The sequence below is a fragment of the Artemia franciscana genome, chromosome 12, assembly GCF_032884065.1.
Source record: "Artemia franciscana chromosome 12, ASM3288406v1, whole genome shotgun sequence".
NCBI classification, from domain to species: domain Eukaryota; kingdom Metazoa; phylum Arthropoda; class Branchiopoda; order Anostraca; family Artemiidae; genus Artemia; species Artemia franciscana.
Window position 1 is genome coordinate 41,886,805 of NC_088874.1, and position 9,677 is coordinate 41,896,481.

Consider the following 9,677-nt stretch of genomic DNA (forward strand, 5'->3'; position numbering starts at 1 on the left):
ATTACTTACAAGTCCCCTACATGTCTTACCACTGGAACCAAATTGGTTTTACCATCAGATACACTGGAAACATATAATAGATACACCAACTAGCAAAAGTTCCTATGCTCTCGTTTTCGAAGGTGATTATTACCTAACAGCCGACTGTTGCATAAAAGTCCTCTATATGTCTCAAAATTTGTATCGGCCTAGATTTCGTTTCAATGTGTACCTTACTACTGAACTTGTCAACCCCTTGAAACTTTCAAATTGGTATACCTCATGAAGGAATTTTTGTACCAAAAAATTCGTGCAATATACTTTGATCAGCTCATCAAGAGCCATCGATTGCCGTCGAAAAAAAAAATTCTATCTGTCTTAGTTCAAAAGTTTTTTTTGCCGTAGGCCAACTTTCTAACGTCACCACTTAGAAAGGAGCAAAGGATAAGTTCCAATTTCCTTAGCAATGAGAAGGCTTTTAAAGTTTATTAGGCACATCTGATACCATTTCTCTACCGCAATCCCAAATCCGCAATCGCAAAAAAAAACGGGACAAAAACCAAAGTGTTTGTCCAACCAAAGTGTCTCTCACAACACAAAAAAGGGGGATTATATCCAATGAGGGCTCCGTCAATTGAATTGGTGAAACACAGTTTATGTCTTCTTTAAACTCCTTCTATAGAATTTGATTCAATTGAACATTTTAATCCCATTACAGATAATTGTCGGGTTTTATTGGGGGAAGGGGGTGGCTCAAAATAAAATACAGGGGGTTAAGGTGCTACTATTGTCCAATCTGTCATTCTAGATCTTATAATATATTAAGGCTAAAACATCATATGATTCACTCTAAGCGTCATTGGTACCAATTTATAGAAGGAGTTAATGGTGATAAGGTCATCTTGCGTTTCAAGAACCTTAAAAATTCCCTCCTACGGAGTAACAAGGTGGTATTATGCTGCGAAGATAAACTCATGAATGATCCTTCAAATTTAAATCCTTTTAAAGAACATGAAGCCGTTGATGTCTCTCATGCTCGCGTGCCAAGAGACTCTAATAATACTACGCAATCGGTAGTGGTTTCGAGACATTGGGTGGGGAAGATTGTATGGGTGCAGCCATGACTGCACTTGACACCAGAGGACAAGCTGGCCGTTAAAAATAAAAAAAAAATGTGTTGGGTTTGCAAGGGAAATTTTGTTGAGGGTAGTGGGAGAGGGATGTCAGTTCATGATCTTGATCATTGAAGACATTCAATTTTATGGGGGGTAGTAACTTTCGTGGATGGGTCCATAAATGATGTTATTTAAACGTTAAACAACAGTGCTTTCTACCTGTTTATATACACAATCACATTTATGATTTGAAGCTGATTTTACCAGCGTTGGTATGTTTGCAGAAAGGTGAAGTTGTAGTTGGCGAAAGGGTAGATAGTTTTCTAATATGATATCATACCCAAAAAAATCCAAGAAGCTGCTAGTATTAGATCTTCTTTAGAAAACAATAGATAGTGGTAATACGTGCTTGAAAAAATCCGGTTTTTAGATTTATATAGTTTTTTCCCAAATCCCTAAGTCAATTGTTTCAAGTACAGAAAACGAAGATTTTAATTGTTTCTCCCTACTCAAACAGTGCTACCCCACCTCGAGGCTTTGTGAGAAGAAACTATCGTCCATCGAATCATTTAATAACTCACTCCACGATCTTCAATCCACAACTGCTGCCTATGAGTTTGCAAAAAAAAGTTTAGGCAAAGGGAGGGTGTAAATATGGAAAGAATTATTGGAGAATATTCCTGTCAAATGATGCATTGACGTTGTTATATTTTTTTGTATAAAAATACGAATATAATCTATACTTACTTGTACTTGTGGCGGGAATCAGGTGTTTCCACCTCGCCCGGCATCGATGATCTTAGAGACCTTCTTGGACCATGTTGCTCGATCTTGCGCCAGCTGCTCTGCAAAAGTCAGCCACTGTGTTGACCATCTGTGACCGAAATTTCTGAAACCCCGATTGGTTCAAGATCCGACTTGGCAAGGTTCCACCAGTTCTTCTTCTGTCCTCCTTGGCGTTTCTTCCAGTAGCTAAAAGGCTCTACTAGAAGTATTTGGCGAGGCAGATACTCTGGCGGTTTCCGTAATACACGACCCAACCATTTCAAATGACGTTCTTTAATAATGAGCGCAACATCTCTTTGAATATTGTACATTCGACGTATATTCGCATTGGAGATATGGTCACGTAGCTGTACTCTGAGAATTCTTCGCAGACAAGTATGCTCAAACATCTTAAGTGTATTCTCTTGTTGTTCTACCGACCATGTTTCGCACCCGTAAAAGAGAACGGTGCGGACTAGTGCCATGTAAATTCGAACTTTCGTTCGGACACTGATTTCACGGCGATTCTTTAATGGTTTCGGAAGGGAGGTAATGCTGTCTGCGCTTTCTGTATTCTCTATTGGATATCAGTGCCGGAAGATCCGTCAGTACAAAGCTGGGAGCCTAGGTATGTGAAACGGTTGACTTTTTCCAGCTAAACTCGGTTGACAATTAGTGGGAATGGTCCTGTGTCGTGGTTAATAGCCATGAATTTCGTTTTCTCTGTGCTGACTTTCATGCCGATCAGGTCTGCCCAGGCCACAACGCCGTCAAGCATGTTTTGGGCTTTTACAGGGTCTGACAGGAGGCCAACATCATCCGGATAATCGAGCTCAGTCAGTAAGAGATTCTGTTCAATCTGCGCTCCTGGATAACACAATAGAGTATTTTCAAGCACCCAATCGATGCAATAATTGAACAGAGTCGGAGAGAGGACAACCCTTGTTTTACTCCGAACTCAACCAGAAATTCTTCGGTTTCCTCACCATAGACTCTAACTCGGCTCGCTGACGCGTCATAGCATGCCTTCATCAGTTCAACAAACTTCAGCGGCATTCCGGGCATTCCGTCATTCTCTAGGATCTTCCAAAGTTTCTGGCGAGTGACAGAGTCGAAGGCGGCAATGAAGTCCAGGAACATCAAGATCAGGGGTAGGTTGTACCTTTCAAACTGCTGGATAATGAGAAGAAAGGCGAAGATATTATCAGTATATATTTTACCTGGTCGAAAGCGAGCTTGATTTCCTCGAGTTCTTTCCTCCCTTTCCCCTTTGAAGCGGTTCAAGAGTATGATTCCGAACATTTTGACTGCAATGTCTATGAGACTTATTCAGCGGTAATTTTTGCATTCGGTTTTGTCTCCTTTCTTATAGAAAGGGAGGATGACTGATGTCTTCCAATCTTTTGGAAAAGTGCTGGTCCTCCACACTTCTTCAAGAATGCCATGGTGCTGTTCAGCAGTGATCTCAGGGTATTGTCTGTACAGTTCCGGGGGGAGGCCGTCTTCACCTGAAGCCTTGTGGTTTTTTAGGGTTTTGATCGCTTTTAGGTCGGTGTATCCATCTCGATATCGTAAGGCTGTTTAGAGATGGAAGATGGGAAGGCATCATGAGCAGATGAAGGGGATGGGTTCAGGAGGAGCTGAAAGTGATCCTTCCATCTTGCAGAACGTTCCTTCTGACAACTAATGATTTTTCCTGATCTGTTTTTGATTATTTCTGAGACGGCAGCTTTCTTACCAACGGATTCCTTCAAGATCTGGTAAAGCTTGCTGGTGTCATGTAAGCGTGCTGCTTTCTCTAATGACTCGGCAGTATCTTCCCACATTTGATGGTGGTCCAGCCGAACAGAGCATTTTACCTGTCTGCGTAACTCCTTTGTTTATTCTTTAAGGCCACCCATCTTTTGTCTTCGCTCACCGACTATTGACAGGGTCCTAGCGGTTATCCAGTGTTGTCGTTTAACTTTTGCTCGTGCCTAGGATCTCATCGGCAGTCTCTGTCATCACGGTTTTAAAGGTCTCCCATCTCTTATCGGGGGTCAAGTTTTCATCAAAGCTGAGGGTGTCAAACTGGTTATTTAGTTCCAAGTTGAGGGCCTGTCGCACTTCTTTGTCTTGAAGTTTACCGATATCGAAGCCTACTTTGGGCTTGTTTTTTCTTCGAGTTGCAAGACGTAGCAAAACCTTTGCTCCGACGAGCCTATGGTCAGACCCAGATTGCAAGCCTGTGTCCGCGCCGTTGTAAGAGAAAGAGTCCTGCACGGAGCTCCAGCGCTGGCGTACAAGAATGAAGTCGATTTGGGCCTTAGTGACAACGTCATTCGAATGCCAAGTTAAGAGGTGGCTAGGTTTGTGCTGAAATATGGTACTGGTGATAACAAGGTGGTTCATCAAGGCGTAGTTTACCAACCTTTGTCCATTCTCACATCTGTGACCCTGTCCGAATTTTCACAGGATTTGTCTTGTGGTCTGGTCAGATGGACCAACTTTTGCGTTGAAGTCTCCAGAAACAATCAAGTAATCACGTGCGACTATAGAAGAAGACAACTGCTGCAGTTCACCGTAGAAATCATCCTTAGGTAGGGGGCATAGGTAGAAATTATCGACACATTTGTAGGGTTTCCTCTTAGTCTGATTCTAGCAAGTCTACAGGAGACTGGTTCCCATTCAAGGAGAGCGTTTCTGGTTCTTTGGTTCATGATGAAACCAACTCCATAGAGTCCTGAATTATCTTCTACTCCGGAATAGAACAAGTGGAACTGATGTAGTGTTTCAGGAGCCGTTATAACTATAGAGCCCGAACCGGAGATTCTGGTCTGGGATATGCAAAGTATGTCTATGTTGTACTTCTCCATCTCATGGACAAGAAAAGCTTGTGTGGCTTCTTGTTTAGCGGATCCTACATTCCAGTATCCAAAATTTATTCTGGATTATGCGGCAGTTACCCGGCCGCACAGCCAATATATTTTCTTTGAGTGATAAATAGAAAAATTTAAAGAAGCAAAAATGTGGCAATTTCCCATGGATCCGAAAGTGCTGGCATCTATAGTTTTTACTCATTTCTGTTCGTGATTTCAGCTGAGTTTATCATTCGGTTTATCGGACTTGGGATTGCGGTGGAAAAACGGTATCAGATGTGCCTAATAAACTTTAAAAGTTCTCTCATTGCTAAAAAAGTGGAGCTTTGCTCCTTTCTAAGTGGTGACGTTAGAAAGTTGGCCAACGAAAAAAAAAATCAACTTTTGAACTAAGACAGATTGAATTTTGTTCGACAGCAATCGATAGCTCTTGATGAGCTAATCAAAGTATATGACATCCATTTTTTGGTACAAAATTTCTTCATGAGGTATACCAGTTTAAAAGTTTCAAGGGGTTGACAACTTCAGTAGTGAGGTACACATTGAAACGAAATCTAGGCCGATACAAATTGTAAGACATACAGAGGACTTGTAAGCAACAGCCGGAAGTTAGGTAATAATCACATTCGGCAATGAGGGGTAGCAACTTATGCTAGTTGGTGTATCTATAATTTGTTTCCAGTGTATTTGATGGTAAAACCAATTTGGTTCCAGTGGTAAGACATTTAGGGGATGAAATCCATTTTTTGGTACAAAATTTCTTCATGAGGTATACCAGTTTGAAAGTTTCAAGGGGTTGACAACTTCAGTAGTAAGGTACACATTGAAACGAAATCTAGGCCGATACAAATTGTAAGACATACAGAGGACTTGTAAGCAACAGCCGGAAGTTAGGTAATAATCACATTCGGCAATGAGGGGTAGCAACTTATGCTAGTTGGTGTATCTATAATTTGTTTCCAGTGTATTTGATGGTAAAACCAATTTGGTTTCAGTGGTAAGACATTTAGGGGACTTGTAAGTAATAATCTGCTGCTAAGCTACTGTCAACTTCAGCAATGAGGGGTTTGCAACTATGCTAGTTGGTATACCAATTTATTTGTTTCCGGTGAACTTGATGCCTATCACGGGAGAGAGACTTATAAGCAAGAATCGGTTCACCTTGGGCGAGAAACGGGTCTTAGCTCATAATCCTCTTCGGCAATGAGTGGTTTGCCACTTTTGCTAGTTGGTTTACCTATTATTCGTTTCCGGTGTATTTGATGGTAAAACCAATTTGGTTCCAGTGATAAGACATGTAGGAAACTTGTAAGTAATAATCAGCTATTGGGCTAAAATCATCTTCATCCATGATTGGTTTGCAAGTTTCTCTAGTTGATATACCCGTGTATTTGTTTCCGGTGAGCTTGATGTTTATCACGGGAGAGGGACTTTTAAGTAAGAATCTGTTCACTTTGGGGTAGAAATTTGTGCAAATTGGTGCACATTGTATTCGATCTATTTAAATCTGACAGAATTAAGTGTTTACGCAACGGGTACAAATGATAACGTAAAACACTGAGGTAGATTCGTAATAATTAGTGTCACCTATGGTATTTTAATCCTGAAAAGTTACGGATTGCTTTTATACCAACTAGATTAAATAAGATATTGTTACAAGTTTTCATCCGTCAAGATGTTTACGATTGAAAAGGATAAAGTGCAACTGGCTGCAAAGTCGATTTATTCCCTTCTTTCGATATGATTTTGTAGTTTTTGTTTTTTCAACGCTGAGGAATAGCCTTTGGTGAAGTGATAATTGATTGCGTTCTTGTTTGAACATACCGTTTTAAAAACTTCGATAGGCTGACAAGTTCATCATTTGACCAATAGTGAAGAAACATGCACAAACGAGAATGTAAAACAATGAGACAGTTTCGTAATAATTAATAAAATGTCAACTATGGTATTTTGATCCTGAAAAGTTAGTGATAGCTTTATAATACCAACTAGATTATATAAGATATTGCTCCGTGTTTTTATCCGTCACGATATCTATGATTGAAAAGGATAAAGTTCAACTGGCTGCAAAGTCAATTTAGTCCCTTCTTTTGATGCTATTTTGTTGTTATTTTTTCAACGCTGAGGAATAGCCCTTTATCATGTGATTACTGATCGATAGCGAAGAAACAAAACCAAATTGTTGCTCTCACAACACTTTAGTCGGTGAATCTGGACAAAGGCTGCCGCAACACTTCACGTTGCCTGGGCAATGTAGGTGTAGCTTCGATTGGATTTGGGATATTATTTTCAAGTCCTCATCTGGTGATTAATTCAATTTTAAAAATCAGTAAAACAGATATGGATCAGCATCTGTTAATAGAAAAAATGTCTGAGGGTAGATTTTGTTCTTCACGGAGATTGTATCTTAGAAACTGACCTGACTGGACAGCGCACTAGCGGAAAGTCCGATGAAGTTTTTCTGAATATGAATTCTCTATATGCATGAGCAATGTCTCACTACTATCTGCCTTGTGGTAATTACAAATGGCTTGACAGTCCTTTGGCTCAAAATTTTCTGTTGAGTATAATGAACCCTAATGACGATTTTTTGAAATTTATGATGAAATAACTATGGAACTGCATATCTCGGTAAAGGATTTGTTTTTACATGCATAAGCAGATCGGTGAGTAATACCTCTTTGAGTCCTTATAATATTTATTTGGTAGAGGATGGGGGTATGCACTGGACACTTAGAAAAAAAACTTATTGCCGACCTGAATCCGAAACAGAATATTGTTGTTCACCATGTTCTTTTGCAGTGGATGCTAGCCAACAGTTTCGGGGTTGCAAAATTTCATAAAGCCAGTTTCATCAAAAAGTATATTTAAAAATGTTTATTTACACTTTTGTCAGTATATGTTCAAAAGCAAAAAGAAGGTTGAAAACGAAATTTTTAAGCTAATTTTAAAATCAGCCTTCGGTAAAATATGCTAGAGTAATCACAATAGGAGTTATTTTGACAATGCAACCAACTTGAAAGAACATGCTCAAATTAAAGCCGATAACAAGCTCAAATTAAAGCCAATCATAAGCTGTAATATGGTCCTTTTGTGTAGTAACAAAAATTAATGTTATTTTGAAGAAAATATTACTGGTGGTATTGCAATTTTAGAAATTTAAAAAAATTCAATTTTTATACAATGTGTGTAGACTCCTGTGGCCAAGAAAAGAAGATTTCAAGTGTGTTATGGAGACACTGATTAACTCCTTTTAAAAGTTAAAACTAGAAATTTATTAAGTAAAATGAAAAATGGTGAGCATATTAGTTCACGAATAATTGTAGTAATTGGAACTGGCCCAATTATCCGGAGCTAGTGAAGCAATAAAACCCAAATAAACTATTATGTCCAACATCCAAGACAGGGAGTGAGTTTATATCCAATGGTGTGCTAGCAGGTCTGAAGGTGCACTGTGTTTAAATTAACAATGAGGATATCAAAAAAGTCTGCAAGGGGTGTCTACACTACAAACTATGTTTAAGATGATATCGATATGTTTGTTTATACAAACTGGGTGGAAAGTAGTTTAGCTCCAAGAAAGAAAATCATGGTCATTCGCTTTTAAAAATTTTAAAACTACGCAATCAGAGAATAGAAAAATCAATATCAGCCATGTCGGATAAAGTCTATGAATGTAAGTATGGTGTCAAGGTAATACCCCATGGACACTACCTCACTTCAGATCAAGATATATGTGTACAATATGCACAACGTCTCAGTCTGAAGAAAATGCTTTAAATTTAGAAGTAGGCGGGAGGTGGGAAGAGATTTTTTAGTACTATCTTCAGTTTGTACAGCAAGCAGAGTTACTGCTGTTGTATTTTCAATGCATTTTTATATATTTTTAAGATACAAACTGTTTACTTTCCCTAAAACATATCCTAGTTTTAAACTATTATTTTTTTCTGTAATCTGTGATATTTTGTTGTAAAGTGTTGATTGAATATTCTATGTATTTATTATTATAACAAAAAAGGAATATGTGATATCCTAATATTTTGTTCTTGAACATTGTAATGGGACTTATATGGAAATAATTATTATTATTTATTATTTTTGTCCATCACAATATCTTAAATCAAAGCCAATCTATGAGATAACTTGCTTTGAATTATACCTTCTATATCATTTACAGGGTTTTTGGTGATTCAAGTCCTCTAATCACTCTCACTAAACAAGTACATCCAGGAGAACCAAACTTACTACTGTCAGCATACAATCAGGCAACAAATAAGCGCTATGGTTACATTCTATTAGATCTCATTCAGAATACACCCGAGGATTTTCGTGCAGTTACAGGTATTTTTGACGATGAAATTACCGTATATCTTTTAATTAACAGTAAAAAAGGTCATTAGTTGTAATCATGACACTGAAGAAACTACATGAAAACAGGCATTTATTTTCTGTACAAAGCAATTCAAAACTGGCAATTAGGAAAGTTATACTCAAACACGGTGTTCACAAAGAATTCAATAATCTCATATTTGGTTTAAATTTAACCGAGGGTAATGTTCCATTCTCAGAAGCAGGTAAGTAACAAACAAAGCAACATTGTTACATTGTACGTGTCCTGGCTAAAAGCTATAAACAAGAAAAAGAATTGAGATAAAAAAAACTTCTTCTCCAAGCGGGTAGCTGCTTTTTTACACTTTTACTGCCAATAATTGCAGGACTTTTTAAATAGATTTAAATCAATCTAGGAAAATACTAGAACATCACCCAAGTACTACGAGTTCTATTGGAAACAATGATTTGAATACCCCAGTGATAATTAGACGAAAGTGAAGACGTCTTGATATCAACTTATCCCAATCATCACCACCCACTAGTATGCAAAAGGGTAGTGGATCTTACACTACGTGTTAGTGCTCAAAATGATTAAAGTTTTGAAACATTTGTATGAAAATATTGGTGA

At 38.3% G+C, this 9,677-nt stretch overlaps 1 protein-coding gene across 1 annotated transcript; it reads right to left on the reverse strand.

Moving 5' to 3' along the window:
- Positions 1–2,514: 2,514 nt before the first annotated feature.
- LOC136033530 (uncharacterized) lies at positions 2,515–3,161 on the reverse strand. Its single transcript, XM_065714274.1, has 2 exons — positions 2,846–3,161; positions 2,515–2,726 (listed from the first exon to the last, which is right to left on the reverse strand). The coding sequence occupies exons 1-2, from the start codon at positions 3,159–3,161 to the stop codon at positions 2,515–2,517; spliced, it is 528 nt and encodes a 175-aa protein (XP_065570346.1).
- Between the last annotated feature and the right edge of the window lie 6,516 nt (positions 3,162–9,677).

Excerpts from the sequence above, each read along its gene's own strand:
- LOC136033530 (XM_065714274.1), bottom strand. The coding sequence starts at position 3,161 with ATGTTCGGAATCATACTCTTGAACCGCTTCAAAGGGGAAAGGGAGGAA. Across the intron at positions 2,727-2,845 it reads GAGCCGAGTTAGAGTCTATG|GAGCGCAGATTGAACAGAAT; the intron begins GTGAGGAAACCG and ends TGTGTTATCCAG.